The following is an 18,328-nucleotide window of genomic DNA, read 5'->3' as shown; positions in this document are numbered from 1 at the left end:
AATATTGTTTACATACTGTATTCTATTCAAGGCCATCCTATTAAACTATTGCTATACATATACTATTCTATCCTACCTATATGCTACATATTCTAATCACATACTGTCCATAATGTCTATACATCCCATCACATATACACAGTTGAAGTCGGAAGTTTACATACACCTTAGCCAAATACATTTAAACTCAGTTTTTCACAATTCCTGACATTTAATCCTAGTCTTAGGTCAGTTAGGATAACCACTTTATTTTTAAGAATGTGAAATGTCAGAATAATAGTAGAGAGTGATTTATTTCAGCTTATTTATTTCATCACATTCCCAGTGGGTCAGAAGTTCACATACACTCAATTAGTATTTGGTAGCATTGCCTTAAACAATTTAAGCTTGGGTCAAACGTTTCGGGTAGCCTTCCACAAGCTTCCCACAATAAGTTGGGTGAATTTTGGCCCATTCCTCCTGACAGAGCTGGTGTAACTGAGTCAGGTTTGTAGGCCTCCTTGTTCACACATGCTTTTTCAGTTCTGCCCACAAATTTTCTATAGGATTGAGGTAATGGCTTTGTGATGGCCACTCCAATATCTTGACTTTGTTGTCCTTAAGCCATTTTGCCACAACTTTGGAAGTATGCTTGGGGTCATTGTCCATTTGGAAGACCCATTTGCGTCCAAACTTTAACTTCCTGACTAATGTTGCTTCAATATATCCACATAATTTTCGTTCTTCATGACGCCATCTATATTGTGAAGTGCACCAGTCCCTCCTGCAGCAAAGCACCCCCACAACATCATGCTGCCACCCCTGTGCTTCACGGCTGGGATGGTGTTCTTCGGCATGCAAGCATCCCCCTTTTTCTTCCAAACATAACAATGGTCATTATGGCCAAACAGTTCTATTTGTGTTTCATCAGACCAGAGGACATTTCTCCAAAAAGTACCATCTTTGTCCCCATGTACAGTTGCAAACTGTAGTCTTGCTTTTTTATGGCGGTTTTGGAGCAGTGGCTTCTTCCTTTCTGAGCGGCCTTTCAGGTTATGTCGATATAGGACCCGTTTTACTGTGGATATAGATACTTTTGTACCAGTTTCCTCCAGTATCTTCACAAGGTCCTTTGCTGCTGTTCTGGGATTGATTTGCACTTTTCACACAAAAGTACGTTCATCTCTAGGAGACAGAACACATCTCCTTCCTGAGCGGTATGACGGCTGCGTGGTCCCATGGTGTTTGTACTTGTGTACTATTGTTTGTACAGATGAACGTGGTACCTTCAGGCTTTCGGAAATTGCTCCCAAGGATGAACCAGATTGTGAGGTCTACAATTTTTTTTCTGAGGTCTTGGCTGATTTCTTTTGATTTTCCCATGATGTCAAGGAAAGAGGCACTGGGTTTGAAGGTAGGCCTTGAAATACATCCACAGGTACACCTCCAATTGACTCAAAGGATGTCAATTAGCTTTTCAGAAGCTTCTAAAGCCATGACATAATTTTCGGGAGTTTCCAAGCTGTTTATAGGCACAGTCAACTTAGTGTATGTGAACTTCTGACCCACTGGAATTGTGATACAGTGAATTATTAGTGAAATAATCTGTCTGTAAACAATTGTTGGAAAAACGACTTGTGTCATGCACAAAGTAGATGTCCTAACAGAACTTGCCAAAACTATAGTTTGTTAACAAGACATTTGTGGAGTGGTTGAAAAACGAGTTTTAATGACTCCAACCTAAGTGTGTGTAAACTTCCGACTTCAACTGTATATACACACACACAGTACCAGGCAAAAGTTTGGACACACCTACTCATTCAAGGGTTTTTCTTTATTTTTACTATTTTCTACAGTTTAGAATAATAGTAAAGACATCAAAACTATGAAATAACTTGTAGCACTCACGTCTTTAGCCATGAAATGCTTTGAAAGGCTGGTCATGGCTCACATCAACACCATTATCCCAGAAACCCTAGACACACTCCAATTTGCATACCGCACCAACAGATCCACAGATAATGCAATCTCTATTGCACTCCACACTGCCCTTTCCCACCTGGACAAAAGGAACACCTACGTGAGAATGCTATTCATTGACTACAGCTCAGCGGTCAACACCATTGTGCCCTCAAAGCTCATCAATAAGCTAAGGACCCTGGGACTAAACAGCTCCCTCTGCAACTGGATCCGACTTCCTGATGGGCCGGCCTCAGGTGGTAAGGGTAGGTAACAACACATCCGCCACGCTGATCATCAACACGGGGGCCCCTCAGGGGTACATGCTCAGTCCCCTCCTGTACTCCCTGTTCACTCATGACTGCATAGCCAGGCACAACTGCAACACCATCATTAAGTTTGCTGATGACACAACAGTGGTAGGCCTGATCACCGACAATGATGAGACAGCCTATAGGGAGGAGGTCAGAGACCTGACCGTGTGGTGCAAGGACAACAACCTCTTCCTCAACATGATCAAGACAAAGGAGATGAATGTGGACTCCAGGAAAAGGACGACCGAGCACGCCCCCATTCTCATCGACAAGGGCTGTAGTGGAGCAGATTGAGAGCTTCTAGTTCCTTGGCGTCCACATCACTCCCATTCAGATAACTCTTTGAAGTGTTTGCATCATCAATATGCCTCCTCCTGTTCTAAGCGATGTGTTTAGATTAAAAGGACTGCCCAACAGATGTCATCAATATGATAGGATATCATAGAGGAGCATCAAGGTTAGTATGACAATTTAACAAACCAGTTAAATTAATCAACTTCCTGCCCTGAGTTGTCTGTGAGTATATATATATTTTTGAGTACATCCAGACATGTTGACCTCCTCTCTGGGTTGCATGCCTATGTCCATATCCTCTTTGCAACATCACATGCCCTATTAAGTTTGGGAAAGGTAAATCATATCACGCTTCTCCACTGGCTGTTTTATGCAAATGTGAGCTATTGAAAATTATTGGTAAGAGAGAAACCCTGTTTGGGAGTTTATTTACAGAGGAAAAATAGACCAAGGTACGAGTTCCAGGAGTTATTCTGCTTGGCTGTGCTGTAAGAATGGTCCAGTGACAGGTCTTGACCTATACATTTGTCACGTACATTTCAAGGCCTGCAATGGCAGGGCAATGTACGTCACTCACAGAATGTTTAAAGTAGACGTAGCTAGGTCATTGTTTGTTTAGAGGTCGCTCATCCCAATAGTCAGATTCTGTAATCTGTGTGAGATTACTGTGACATAATAGTGTTTTGTCACATGGGCTTATTGTGCTGTGTTGTGTTGTGCTGCAAAAGCAATAGCCATGGCTGTGGTTGCTGTGTTACGCTGCTTACTAAACAATAGTAATAGAGACTTGTACATACACTCTATATTACTCCCAGTTAAAATTAGCCTATTATCAAAGCCGGTTACAACATTATGTAAAATATCTTTGCTATTATTAGATGTCTGAACCAATGTTTCTGCACAGTAGTGCCTTCTTCAATGTCATGAAGAAAGACTTCCAAGAAGCTGAAGAACTGACTTTGGTTTGCTTTGTCTTGCAGATCAGGTAAGGCTGGTCAGCGTATCTTGTGGCAGCCAGAACGTGTGGGCGTGTGATGGCTATGGGATGGTCTATTTCCGCGTCGGTACGCAACCCCTCAACCCCAGCATGATGCTTCCTGCCTGGATCTGTATCGAACCACCAGAGCAGGTAAAGCCAGTCTAACCACAGTGCATAGTTTATATGGGTTTTTCTATGAACTAGGGTACCAGTGAGCATTTATTTTATTGGACAACTGTTTGGAGCTTTTACAAAGTCATTAATAAATAAATAAAATGTATGTGAATGCATTAAGATATAAAGGAGGAACATGGATACATTCAATATAATTCATAAATTGAATTAAAACATATGTTTAAACCCTTTCTCATTCTTGGAGTCTTCACAGATTTGGCAAAAATCATGTGACATAAAACACTACCTTTCTTTCCTTACATTTATGATATTGTTTGTTATATTGTAAGCTTTTAAGAATTGAATTACACTTTGACCCTGATCCTGTGAAATTCCTGGATATTGCTGTCTTTTGTTTTGTATGGAGATCTCGGAAGTGTACTGTAACCTGGTATCATTTCGTATCTCTATGTTATGGTGTGAAAACAGTTTCATGGGCACACATATCCAAAATGATGTATGTGATTGCAAAATCCAATGCTTCAAACAGAAAGAGTAACTTTAATATGATTAATAAAGCAAAAATCGATACTGTCATTAACAGGGTTCTTCAATAATTACACAATAGCTATTTGATGCACGTTTGATATCTAGCTGTTTAGTTACATGGGGACATTATCGTGCAACATCAGCTGATTCAGGAAAGGATTTTTTGAATGACATTCAAGTGGTAAAGAGCTTGTGTGATACTGCATGTGATTTAACAACTGCCAAGGTGTGGGAATTAATGTTTATTTCAAGGATTGACAGAACATTTTTGTGTCTATGTTGTTATGGTGGTCAATATAATTAGCCTAATTCGTGGACAACATTAAATCAAGATACCTGTGTTAAGATTACGGTCCATGTACGTTTTGATCTCTTGTTTTCCATAGTTAACTGTATTTTTTTGCATATAAACCTCAAAAACAACTTGATATTTTGATGTTCAAATCTGGGTGGAGTTTAATGTAGAATGCCTGGTCAAGTGCACAGCCAACACTTTATGTCCTTTCAAAGTAAGTCACCCTTCTAACTTCTGTAAATCTATTAATTCATTGATTAACCTTTCTAGGACGCACGTTCCGCTAGCGGAACCCCCCCCAACATTCCGCTGAAAAGGCAGTGCGCGAAATGCAAAAATATTTTTTTGAAATATGTAACTTTCACACATTAATAAGTCCAATACAGCAAATGAAAGATAAACATCTTGTTAATCTACCCATCGTGTCCGATGGGTAGATTAATGTTTTACATGTTAAATGTTAAATGTTTTACAGCGAAAACACAACATATATTTATGTTAGATCACCACCAAATCCAAAAAACACACAGCCATTTTTCCCAGCCAAAGATAGTCACACAAAAGCAGAAATAGAGATAAAATTAATCACTAACCTTTGATAATCTTCATCAGATGACACTCATAGGACATCATGTTACACAATACATTTATGTTTTGTTCGATAATGTGCATATTTATATCCACAAATCTCGGTTTACATTGGCGCCATGTTCAGAAATGCCTCCAAAATATCCGGAGTAATTACAGTGAGCCACGTCAAAGAACAGAAATACTCATCATAAACTTTGATGAAAGATACATGTTTTACATATAATTAAAGATACACTTGTTCTTAATGCAACCGCTGTGTCAGATTTTTTTTTAACTTTAGTAAAAAGCACACCATGCAATAATCTGAGACGGCGCTCAATTTAACAACATTTCTCCGCCATGTTGGAGTCAACAGAAATACGAAATTACATCATAAATATTCCCTTACCTTTGATTATCTTCATCAGAATGCAATGAAGATAATCAATCCTATTTCCACAATAAATCGTTTTTTTTTTGTTCGATAATGTCCATTACTTATGTCCAATTAGAAACTTTAGCTAGCATGTGTAGTACACGTGTCCAAACGCTGACGCGGATGCAGGCAAACGTCGGACGAAAACTTCAAAAAGTTATATTACAAGTCGAATAAACTGGTCAAACTTAGTAGAGAATCAATCTTCAGGATGTTGTTATCATATATCCAATAACGTTCCAACCGGAGCATTTCTTCATGTCTGTATAAGTAATGGCACACATGGCCATTCCATGACTAGCGCGCATGACCAGGAACTAGCATTCTGCCAGACAACTGACTCAAATAGCTCCCATCCAGCCCCACATCACACTAGAGGCTTCATTCCACGTTCTCCTGACTGTTGACATCTAGTGGAAGGCGTAGGAAGTGCAAACAGATCCATATATTACAGGGAATTGAATAGGCGATGACTTTCACATCGCCCTTCTCAGAATTCTCACTTCCTGTTTGGAAGTTTGCCTGCCATATGAGTTCTGTTATACTCACAGACATAATTCAAACAGTTTTAGAAACTTCAGAGTGTTTTCTATCCAATAGTAATAATAATATGCATATATTATCATCTGGGACAGAGTAGGAGGGAGTTCACTATGGGCACCAATTCATCCAAAAGTGAAAATGCTACCCCCTATCCCAAAGAAGTTTTAACAGCTGCCCATACCGTGCCACAATGGCAAGATAAAGTAAGATTTCTCCATTCCTGCATACGATTTAGTGTGTATTGACTTATTAATGAACTGATGTTACTGTAAATGGTTAGTGTACTGATATATCCTAGCTAACCATTGGTAATCTTATTAAATGATGCTATGGAGCCAAAACAACAGTATATGTTGCTAGACTAGAGATATACCCCAAGCTATAGTTAGTCTTTGGTTGCACATCTCACTAGCAGGAATGAAGCAAGGGTGTAAACATATCCTATCACTGTTTACAGCTGGTCTCCAGCTACCCAGACCTGTCTGATCAGCCTGGTAGGGTGCTGTGGGTGTGTCCAGCTACCCAGACCTGTCTGATCAGCCTGGTAGGGTGCTGTGGGTGTGTCCAGCTACCCAGACCTGTCTGATCAGCCTGGTAGGGTGCTGTGGGTGTGTCCAGCTTACACCTGTGCAAATCTGTGTGCATAACAATGGAATTAAACATCCAACCAATGCCTCAGGAGTTGTTCTGTAGATCCACCACACACGCAGAGGGTTGTGGGGTCCTGTCCAGAAACAACCCCTAGCCCCAGAGAATTGGACAGGTGTAAGCTATACCACCAAAATTCCACCAAGCCTATCAGAGGGTTAGGTGGAGCTCTCACCATGTCACCACCCATCAATCCCTCTCAGATCTCCACAAGTGTCTAGACTCTGGGCAGTCGGGGCTATGGGTTGTTTCTGGACAGGCTATGGGTGTTATGGTAGCTCAGTCAGTCAGTCTGGCACTGTCAAAAACATGTAATAGCTGTCAAATACTTGAGAGAGTGTGAGAGGTGAGTGATGAGACCGAGAGAGTGTGACAGGTGAGTGATGCAACAGTTTTTTAAAATTTGTTTTTATTTAACCTTTATTTAACTAGGCAAGTCAGTTAAGAATACATTCTTATTTACAATGACAACCTACTACGGCCAAACCCGGATGATGCTGGCCCAATTGTGCACCACCCTATGGGACTCCCAATCACGTCCGGTTGTGATACACCCTGGAATCGAACCAGGGTCTGTAGTGACGCCTCTAGCTCTGAGATGCAGTGCCTTAGACCGCTGTGCCGCTCATGTTAGAGAGTGATGGGTGAGGGATGTTTCCTCCGTTCCTCACCATCCTCTCAAAGCACATTGGGGTAGAGGAGGGAAGGTTCTTCCTCTTAGGCTTCAATGCACTTTCAAGGAGAGACAAGAAGTGGAGGGAATAAGGATAGAGGAAGCAAGAACGGGATGTCTAGTTTTCACACACTTCTTGAAGAGTTTACTAATTATAATGATTTAGTTATTGGATATAATTATTGTCAATTATGTTGTTTACAGAACCCACTGTATTATATTATTATATCGACTTTTAGAAAATAGAGATGCTGTTTATCTTTTTCATTCTAATGGAAGGTTAAGCATGGCTATAAATGATAGAGAAGTTGACTAAAGCACAAACAGACCTGGCTACTAGGCATGACAAAAAAAACATGCAGTATCCATGTTAGATGTGACATTTGAATTACATGTAGATGTTTTGTTGTTGCTAGGAGTTATGGTCTCATTGTGCCTTTCATACACTCATATTCCTTTTACATGTGAAGCTGCAAGAAAATCATATTTAAATGTATATCAAACCATTTTGAAGTGTTGACCCTGATGTCACAAATTGTCCCCTTTTATTTATAGAAAGACCAATATGATTGCCTACATTGTACATCTGCCTGCATTTGATTAATACAGTGATGGTTGCTTATGTATTTTATTTTTAAGTCAATCCTCATATCTTCAGAATGTTTAAGAAAATAGTCTTAGCATTTTACTATAGATATTGATGATAAAGTAATTCTGGAGACATACCAGACAAAAATATTTGACCCTCACACTGAGTTTATAGTTCAGCCCATGATATCTCCTGTTGTGCTGTGTTGTTGACACCGTCATGGTTTCCTGCTCCATCAGCCACTAGGAGTGCATTTTATTAGAATCCACACCAGTCCCAACGACAGAATGCTGTGGGCCATGGACAACAGAGGGAACGTACATGTCCGCACGGGAATCACAGACGAGATGCCTATCGGCACAGACTGGGAACACATTCCAGGTAAATTACCTGACGATTGACCGACTAGTCAGACACCCAATGATAATTAATAACACCTTTGTCCGACTTCAAAGACTTTGTAATCTACATATTCATAAGCGGAAGATCAGACACCCATTCATAAAACCTTTGTCCAAAGACTAGATCATAATTTTTCCTTTCGTTTATCCAAATTATTCCCAGGCCTGCAGGCCAATCAGCTGGTGCTGAGTGTGAAGACTGTTTGGGTGCGCTGCCCCAACGGGGAGGTGGCGAGGCGCTATGGTATCACTGACAAGAACCCAGCAGGGGACTACTGGAAGAAGATACCAGGCCTGCTCAACTGGCTGACAGGTGAGTGATGAGGGAGAGAGAGGTGAGTGATGAGGGAGAGAGAGGTGAGTGATGAGGGAGAGAGAGGTGAGTGATGAGGGTGACAGGTGAGTGATGAGGGAGAGAGAGGTGAGTGAGGGAGAGAGAGGTGAGTGATGAGGGAGCCCAGGTACACCCCCAACACTTTAAGCCCTTCACAACCCCACTGCAAACCCCCTGGAAGTAGAGGGGCTCTGTTCCCCCCCATGCCCCACATAACAGAGCTTTGCTCTTGCCCAGTTTACCTTAGCTGACGAAGCTTCCTCGTACACCTTTAGACAGGTCTCTAGTGCCTGCATATCCTGACCATCCCTGACCATCACCGAAATGTCATCTGCATATGCTGACACTACTATGCCTATCACCACATCCTTGCCTGTCCAGCACACTCCCTGCAGTCTCCTGCGTAGCAGTCCCAAAAAAGGCTCAATGGCTAGTGTATATAACTGCCCAGATAGAGGGCATCCTTGTCTAATGCCCCGTCTCACCCAGACTGGCCTACTGAGCCCCGCTCCCACCTTGACCATACATGACGCCCCAGCATACAACAGCTTCACACAGGTCAAAAAACTCTTCCCAAACACAGACATCACATTAAACAGATACTCATGTTCCACTCTATCAAAAGCCTTCTCTTGATCTAAAGAGACCAGTCCAAATTTCACATTAGAACCTCTCGACAGGTCCAACATGTCCCTGATTTAAGAACAAGTTGTCCGTGATTGAGCATCCCGGTACACAATATGTTTGGTCCTTATGTACTATCGGGTCCAGATGGGACTTCAGTCTGTTAGAGAGGACCTTGGCAAATATCTTGTAGTCCGCACAGAGCAATGCCACAGGCCTCCAGTTCATAAGTTCACACAAATCCCCTTTTTTGGGCAGGAGAGCCTGACGGCAGCTCAGCGGCAACTCTCCTACCCCGACGCATTCACGCAAAAGAAGTCCAGGCCAATTATTTCCCAGAATTTTTTATAGAACTCCACTGGGAGTCCATCGATCCCCGGTGCACGACCAGGGGACATCTGGGTTACGGCCTCTGCCAGTTCATGGGACAACAGAGGAATGTCCATTTCATCCCTCTGTGCCAGAGATAGCTTAGGGAGTCCTGCGAACAAGACCTGAGCACACGTAGGATCACACATTTCTTCCCTATACAACTCAGTATAAAACTCCACAGTTCGCTCTCGGATCTCCCCCACCACAGAGGTCACCAGCCCATCAGACAGCCGCTCTGTCTTTCCGAACCAAAGAAGGAGCTGGGAGCATCCATCTCCTTGAGCATGGAGAACCTAGCTCTTACAAATGCTCCCTTTGCTTTAACCTGGAAAAAACTGCCCAGGTCCCTACGTTATTCAGCTAAATTAGCCTGGAGGCCTACATTGCCTTGCCCCACCATCTCTACCTCCATCTCACTGATACTATGCTCTAGTTCCCCCAATACTCTCCTAGCCTCTGAGGATGAGAGAGCTGTATACTGTTGACAGAAAAGCCAAATTTGGACTTTCCCCACATCCCACCATTGACTCAGAGACTCATACTCCTCTCTTCGCTGCCCCCACCTTTCCCAAAAGGTCTGTAAACCTGAGCAAAAAGTGGCATCTTGTAAGAGCTTTACATTAAGCTTCCAATAGGATGCCTGCCGGGGCCCTGATGAAATAGACAGCTGAGCCATGGTTATGTAGTGATCCGAAAACCCCACCGGGAGAATGGTAGTGTCTAACAGCCTATTGCTCCGATTCCTGGACATGTAAAAACGATCAAGTCGTGCTGCACACACCTTAACCCCAAAAACCTTCACCCATGTATACTGTCTTGTGTTGGGATGTTTAGTTCTCCAAACATCCACTAGGTCGAACTGATTAATGATGTCCCTTAACACTCCCACTGACACTGAATGAGGCTCTTCCCCATTTCTGTCTTTCGTAAAATCCATTGTACAGTTCCAGTCCCCGCCGACCACCAGCGTCTCCTCAGGCGCTACCTGTGAGAGTTCCTGTCTAAGACTCCCAAATAGAACCCCCATCTCTCTCCCTGTGTTAGGCGCATACACATTTATAAAGACAAAACCCATGTTGTTAATTTTTGCTTTTACAACAAGCAGCCTACCTGTACACACCTCCTTTGAGGAGCAAATTTTTACAGACAGACCCGGTACAAAAAGGACTGCCACCCCTGCACTAAAATTTGTCCCATGGCTCAACACACTTGTGCCTTTCCACCAGAGCCCCCAATCGACTTCATTCACCACATCACTATGCGTCTCCTGCAGAAACAACGCCTGTACTTTTTTTGGTTTTACATATTCACCCAACACACTCCTCTTTCCCGCATCTCTGGCGCGATTTATATTGAGCGATCCTACCCGAAGTCTCCATAAGAAGTGAGAGGAAAGCCAACAAAGAAAGAGACCAATAGCAAAGCTCAAACAGCCCCAGTGCCAGAAGGAAACTATACATCTAAACAGTGTCTGAAGGTAGACCCTTACACACTGTTGTGACCCACTTCCTAAACCGTTTCCTGGGTGAGAGGACACCATGCCCCTCATTTTTCATAGCATGTTGTACTGATCTTACAAACTTTCTCGGATCAGAATTAAGATCGACTTATTTCCCCTTGGTCTCATTCAGGAACGTTGTCATTTCTCTCGTGTAATTTGACCCCTCTGCTTTGACTGGCTGTTAGCTCCGGATGCATTGAAGAGGAGTCTGAAAAAAATAACTCATCATCCTCTTCCTCACTTTCCTCCTCATCTCCATCTCCCATCCTGACCACCTGCCCTTCCTCTCTGGTCAGGGCCTCCCCCCCAGCACCAGGAAAAGGTTCCATGGTGCCTTTGACCACCCCAGCCTCTCCCCTCCAACCTCCTTCCTCCCCTTTTTCCTTTTCCGCTTGATACCCTCCTCCTCCCCCCCAGTATCTTACACTTCCCCACTATACTCTCCTCATCCACTAGCATAACCTGACTAGACCCAGCCTCCGCTACATCACCATCCATAGCATGACTAGACCCAGCCTCCGCTACATCACCATCCATAGCATGACTAGACCCAGCCTCAGCTACACCACCAACTCTAGCCTGACTAGGCCCAGCCTCATCTACACCACCATCTCTAGCCTGACTAGGCCCAGCCTCATCTACACCACCATGCATAGCATGACTAGACCCAGCCTCATCTACACCACCATCCATAGCATGACTAGACCCAGTCTCAGCTACCCCACCATCTCTAGCCTGACTAGACCCAGCCTAATCTACACCACCATCCATAGCATGACTAGACCCAGCCTCAGCTACACCACCATCCATAGCATGACTAGACCCAGCCTCATCTACACCACCATCCATAGCATGACTAGACCCAGTCTCAGCTACCCCACCATCTCTAGCCTGACTAGACCCAGCCTAATCTACACCACCATCCATAGCATGACTAGACCCAGCCTCAGCTACACCACCATCCATAGCATGACTAGACCCAGCCTCATCTACACCACCATCCATAGCATGACTAGACCCAGCCTCCGCTACACCACCATCTTTAGCCTGACTAGACCCAGCCTCATCTACACCACCATCCATAGCATGACTAGACCCAGCTTCCGCTACACCACCATCTCTAGCCTGACTAGACCCAGCCTCAGCTACACCACCATCCATAGCATGATTAGACCCAGCCTCCACTACCCCACCATCTCTAGCCTGATTAGACCCAGCCTCATCTACACCACCATCCATAGCATGACTAGACCCAGCCTCAGCTACACCACCATCTCTAGCCTGACTAGACCCAGCCTCATCTACACCACCATCCATAGCATGACTAGGCCCAGCCTCAGCTACACCACCATCTCTAGCCTGACTAGACCCAGCCTCCGCTACACCACCTTCTCTAGCCTGACTAGGCCCAGGGAGAGAGAGGTGAGTGATGAGGGAGAGAGAGGTGAGTGATGAGGGAGAGAGAGGTGAGTGATGAGGGAGAGAGAGGTGAGTGATGAGGGAGAGAGAGGTGAGGGAGAGAGAGGTGAGGGAGAGAGAGGTGAGTGATGAGGGAGAGAGAGGTGAGTGATGAGGGAGAGAGAGGTGAGTGATGAGGGAGAGAGAGGTGAGTGATGAGGGAGAGAGAGGTGAGTGATGAGGGAGAGAGAGGTGAGTGATGAGGGAGAGAGAGGTGAGTGATTAGAGAGGGAGAGAGAGGTGAGTGATTAGAGAGGGAGAGAGAGGTGAGTGATTAGAGAGGGAGAGAGAGGTGAGTGATTAGAGAGGGAGAGAGAGAGAAAGGGAGGGAGCGCGAGAGGGAGGGAGCGCGAAGGAGAGGGTGCGAGAGGGAGGAAGCGCGAAGGAGAGGGAGAGAGCATTGAGAGGGAAACAGAGTGCAAGAGAGAGAGCGAGAGAGAGTGCGCCAGGGGTGGGTGAGGTGGGTGGGGTGGGTGAGAGAGAGGGCGCCAGGGGTGGGTGAGAGAGAGAGCGCGCCAGAGGTGGGTGAGAGAGAGAGCGCGCCAGAGGTGGGTGAGAGAGAGAGCGCGCCAGAGGTGGGTGAGAGAGAGAGCGCGCCAGAGGTGGGTGAGAGAGAGAGCGCGCCAGAGGTGGGTGAGAGAGAGAGCGCGCCAGAGGTGGGTGAGAGAGAGAGCGCGCCAGAGGTGGGTGAGAGAGAGAGCGCGCCAGAGGTGGGTGAGAGAGAGAGCGCGCCAGAGGTGGGTGAGAGAGAGAGCGCGCCAGAGGTGGGTGAGAGAGAGAGCGCGCCAGAGGTGGGTGAGAGAGAGAGCGCGCCAGAGGTGGGTGAGAGAGAGCGCGCCAGAGGTGGGTGAGAGAGAGAGCGCGCCAGAGGTGGGTGAGAGAGAGAGAGAGAGAAAGTGATAGGTGAGTGATGAGAGGCATTGTTAATGCTTGGCTTGCTATTCCATTGTGCACATTTGAGATCTACTACATTGCAGTCAGAATACTGATATACAAATCATCCCAAATAACTACTTGTTAGGGGATCAACATTAGAAAATTGTGTGCCTCTGCTTCGCCTTGCTCAAACTGATCACCTCCAACATGCTGATTGTCCCACAGTGACACCCATGGACGAGCTGTGGGCTGTGAGTGTTTCTGGAGGTCTGAGGCACCGGCTCACCGAGACCCTGGTGCACAACACCATCAATTCCCATGTCAACACAGGCTCCCTGAGCGGAGAGGACCTGGAAGAGGAGTGGGAGGTCATCTAAAGAAGACTGAAATTGTGTTCTATTCCCTATATAGTGCACTACATTTGACTAGGGACCATAGGGCCCTGGTCAAGTCATGGACTATGAAGGGAATAGGGTACTATTTCTCACATCTTTCCCCAACTGAAACAACCACTCTTTATTAATATTCATTTTCACTACTGAAATGGGCTGCATTGCATTTATTGGTGGGCACTTTACCTACTGTATGTCTTTTTAATGTTATCATCCTATGTACACAGTAGATTCTAAGGCAACTGCTTGGTGCTTATGAATCAGTACGGATTGCACAATGGCTTTGTGGACAGACAGGATGGGATAATTGGTGTTACCAAGGGAACGGGGTGTCTCCCAGACCACCTCATGCTGTGTACAACCAGTGTTTACTTTTAACCTAACCCAACCAATCCCTATTGAATTTAATTTAAGGAATGAATTGTTATATTCGTTTTAATATTTTTTTTATTGGTGACGTTTTAGGAAGGCAATTTTTTTCCTTCATTTTAGTTAGTTTGCACTTTAATTGAAGTGGGAAGGTAACTGCACTCCCAATACACAGCACTAGTCAAGACTTGCTACCCTGAGACCGTACACAGCGTTAGTCTAGACTTTATACCCTAAGACAGTCTGTTGTTTTCTTAGAAAACGTCCTCTCCCAAAGAACTTACTGTAGCTCTTGTATTGTTTTTTACATATCGATTTATTCCGATGAATACTGTACGTACCACAACACACTTAGAGCCTTCCAAAAGGGTATCTTCAATTAAATATTTAGATCTGTCATACCTCTAGTCCAGTTGAACCACTATCACAGGAGTTATATAGGGCCATGGTCTTTGAATTATGTTTTCATGTTGTTTTAAAGGAAACTACGATGGTAGTATGAAGGAGATCCATTTAGTTTTTTTTACTGTTTATAATAACACAGATGTAACGTGACTGGAAGTACTTGAATGGAGAAATGTATCATGTTAGTCACAGTGCAAGGGTAGCATATAAGTGTAGGTGCTTACTGTGCACATATTGATTGATGCTTCCTTTTTTACTGTGGAATACTGTGCTCACTAAGGAAGGGATATTTGCAGGAGTTTGTTCTGGGAGATTTATAACACGTGTATTTTGTATAACTACCAGAAAGGGAAACGAACCAAATAATTTATTCAGTCTTAATACAGTTACTGTATAATTAAGGGAATCGTGCATTTAATGGTATCATATTGTTGCTTCTGAATACTGTGCTATTTAATCCTTAGGAGTTTGCCAGTTCAATTCAGATTGACAAAGTCCGGGCCAGAAGTAGTGCACAATATAGATGAATAGGGTGCCATTTGAGATGAAAAACCAGATTGAATGACAGATGTTTTACACTAGACAGGAAAACCCAAAAATCGAGTTGAAGTATCCCCTCTGTGTGTCTATATGGGATTCCATGGGATATAGAGCACTGCAAGTCCACTGAATCCTGTTGTATGAATCCATGCCTCTCCTCAGTAATGAATGAACTTCCTTAATAAAGGTGTTTACAGTGACTCTGCCTGATGGTGCTGTATGACCTCCATAGGACTGCAAATTTGTACTTTAGCCCATCACTAACACAGTGCTGATCTGGAACAAAATTGTGGGGGCCTAGGACAGGACTGGAGCTGAGAATGTTTTCCTTCTGACCATGAGCCGTGCGCAAAAAGCACATTCAAACCATTGTGCCATGTTATGGGTGATACCATGCTGTGAAACGTTCAGTTTTGGACCTAGTCTACTATTGTTTCTGTAGGTCTAACACAACACTTCTCAGTTGCCTGTGTAATAACATTCTCTGCACTGCTTCACTCCACAACCACCAGATAATGGCGAGGGTATATTCTGGATGAAAGAAAACAACTGCAACATGTTCTCTTGTGTACACAATAATACTCTTATTTACATTGCAACATTCAATTCACTCTACTTTAAAGTATGACAAGTCAAGATGTGTATTCTATAGTGCATTGTTTTTAAACATCAAAATGAAAACCTTTTGAGTTGTTGCTATTTACAAAGCTGCATACTGCATTTTATTAAATCGTTCACACCATAGCCAAAAAGAAACCTTTGAGTCCTGTAGTCAGTCAGGTAGTTTTGTCTGAGAGAATCTTTATCTGGCATACTGGTGTAGCCTGAAGTCCAGTGGTTTCAGAAAGTCTGGCAGAGAGTCCAACTGTTTAACAGGTATAGACTGGGTCATCTTATGCATAGCCTGAACAAAAAGAGAGGGAGGCGATAGTTCTAAGAGCCACTGGAACGCCTGCTCTCCAATAAGACTCTGCCACAGCCCTGGATTCTTCTGCAACTGTCCCTTCATTTGAAAATTGAATTTTGGCATGAAGAGAATGAGGTAACCAAGGCAGACGTGCTTGCTACGCATGTCAGGCTCGCCCTGGCGTATCTGATTTAGGAGGCAGTCCAAGGGGGTGTTCCCATCTCGGTCTGTGACATAAGGACATGCACCGTGTCCTAGTAACATAATCAAACACTCAGGGCGCACCAGTTCGGACGCCAGATGCAATGCGTCTTTGCCTCCTTGCATGTGAAAACATCCACGGGTGTTCAAGTAGCTCTGGCGCTCACTATGAGAGAAGTCTTTTAGGGAGTCCATGATCATTTTCAGGATAGTAATACGATTATAGCGGACAGCTACTGTGAGATGCGGTGTTGCTGATGCTTGGCAGCAGCAGAAGCTTTGACTGGGCATCTCCAGTGCACCGACAGAGTATCTGTTGAGGAGGAATTTGGCGTATTGTTGATGGTCGTGAACAAGTGCATACAGAAAAGCCTCGGGTGGAGTAAAAGAGCACGCCCGCCCTTCTTCCCAATGAAACACTTCCATTGTCCGCATGTCCTCGAGCACCCATACTGGTAACAGGTCCCGCACTGCTTGGTAGAAGGCAAAGGAGGTTCTTTGGCACTGTTTCTCTGATTTATAATCGGCTCGGCTGTCAAACACACCTAGATCGTAAGGCATTGCTACTGTGTTCGGCAGATTCCTTTAATTTCTGAATATACCTTTTTTTGCAAGGTATAGCCTAGCACCTCTGTGCCAGCTCTGTTAACATCAACACAGGATGCGCCCTCTCTCTCTCAACAGTTATAAATATATAAAATAATCAATAGCTGAATTTAGGGAACTTGTATTACACACGGCAAAAAGTTTTTCAAATAAAAATGAAAGCCTATAGCAAACGTAACGGTCTGTCTCGCTGCTCTTGGAGTCTGTGTTCAGTATGTTTCCGCTGTTATTGACTTGCTTCAAACCCTCTTCAGACTCCATCGGCAGTTTATATACCTTTGCTGGTGACGAACGATAGTGGAACTTCCTTCACGACTGCCCTCGTTGGTCGCTCACTGCGTCAACAAATATCCCCATTGGCTGTCTGATGACGACTCCAAGGTGAGATGAAATGTGACGTCCTCAGTTCCAAGTGCCGTTAACTTTAAAGTATGTGTTTAGTGAGCGATTTGTTTGGGCAACGTGCTATCGCCCCCCTATCGAATGTCCCCAGTGCGTACAGAACCGTCCGGTGTACAGGACGCACGTTAGGTTGTGGGTCGGCAGTGCATTATGTAATTGAGCGTCTGGTGCAACGCGCCGCCTTGGTTTCATAATTTCAAGGAATTTACATCTTGTTTAGGTCGTGTTGTGTCGTCAGGATTAGGTTAAATCTATCGACTGTAGACCTATAAAACAAGATATACCACATCAATAACATGGACTACAGGTCTAGACAGGCAACAATGTAGGTTTTTGAAAGTGTTTTTTAAACGTTGACATTCAAATTAACCTCAAATTGTGTAACAGCTTGTAGGTTCGTGAAAAAGTCAAATGTATGTGTTATATAACGTATTAGTTTTAGTAGCTTCAGTATAGGACAGACAATTATAGGCGTATTTTCGATAGTCCACCACGCCACCTGTCTGGTGAATACGTGTAATTACATGTCATAAATAACCTTGAATTGACAAAGTAGCATATGCTCATCTTCATCATCTTCACCTCTTCACCCATTTAAATTAATTTTCAAACATACAGCTTACAATATGTCCATACATCATGGTATGATCAAATCTGACCTGTTGACATTATTTATTATGAGCCATGCAGAAGTGTAAATGCACTTTAAAATGGGTTATGACGTGGGAAATCAGTGTAAAATTGGTTCTGAATCAGCTAATTAAAATATGTAGTAAAATATATTATTATAGCATCCTTTCTGTTACTGGCCCAATGCTGTAACCACTAGGCTACCTTCCGCCCATACTGGTGTGGAGTTGCATGGGCTTCTACTGTTCTCCATATTCTACTTGAGCATGGTTTTGAGTAATAGCAATCTTCATTTCCCAGTGACTATGTCCCAGTGACGATGCAAACAGACACAGTGATGTTCCATAGTCATAAACCCAACCCTACTA

At 43.9% G+C, this 18,328-nt stretch overlaps 2 protein-coding genes across 3 annotated transcripts in view; one reads left to right on the top strand and one right to left on the bottom strand.

Annotated features, from left to right (window-relative positions):
* The window catches only part of LOC139563867 (tectonin beta-propeller repeat-containing protein 2-like), a 41,663-nt gene extending 26,249 nt beyond the window's left edge, over nucleotides 1–15,414 (top strand). For both annotated transcript variants that reach the window (XM_071382843.1, XM_071382844.1), the window contains 4 exons: nucleotides 3,527–3,675; nucleotides 8,182–8,323; nucleotides 8,507–8,656; nucleotides 13,734–15,414. In XM_071382843.1, the coding sequence (XP_071238944.1) occupies nucleotides 3,527–3,675; nucleotides 8,182–8,323; nucleotides 8,507–8,656; nucleotides 13,734–13,885 (593 nt within the window). In that variant the 3' untranslated portion in view covers nucleotides 13,886–15,414. The remainder of the gene's footprint in view (nucleotides 1–3,526; nucleotides 3,676–8,181; nucleotides 8,324–8,506; nucleotides 8,657–13,733) is intronic.
* Nucleotides 15,415–15,778: 364 nt separating this feature from the next.
* LOC139563872 (ankyrin repeat domain-containing protein 9-like) lies at nucleotides 15,779–17,439 on the bottom strand. Its single transcript, XM_071382852.1, has one exon. It carries the CDS (start codon nucleotides 16,881–16,883, stop codon nucleotides 16,017–16,019), a length of 867 nt encoding a protein of 288 aa, XP_071238953.1. The 5' UTR covers nucleotides 16,884–17,439; the 3' UTR covers nucleotides 15,779–16,016.
* Nucleotides 17,440–18,328: the final 889 nt, after the last annotated feature.

Source organism: Salvelinus alpinus, chromosome 34 (assembly GCF_045679555.1).
Source record: "Salvelinus alpinus chromosome 34, SLU_Salpinus.1, whole genome shotgun sequence".
NCBI lineage: Eukaryota > Metazoa > Chordata > Actinopteri > Salmoniformes > Salmonidae > Salvelinus > Salvelinus alpinus.
Note: the sequence above shows the minus strand (reverse complement) of the source record. Positions and strands in the feature narration are given on the sequence as shown.

Bases quoted from the DNA above. Each gene is read 5' to 3' on its own strand.
- LOC139563872 (XM_071382852.1), bottom strand. From the start codon at position 16,883: ATGCCTTACGATCTAGGTGTGTTTGACAGCCGAGCCGATTATAAATCA.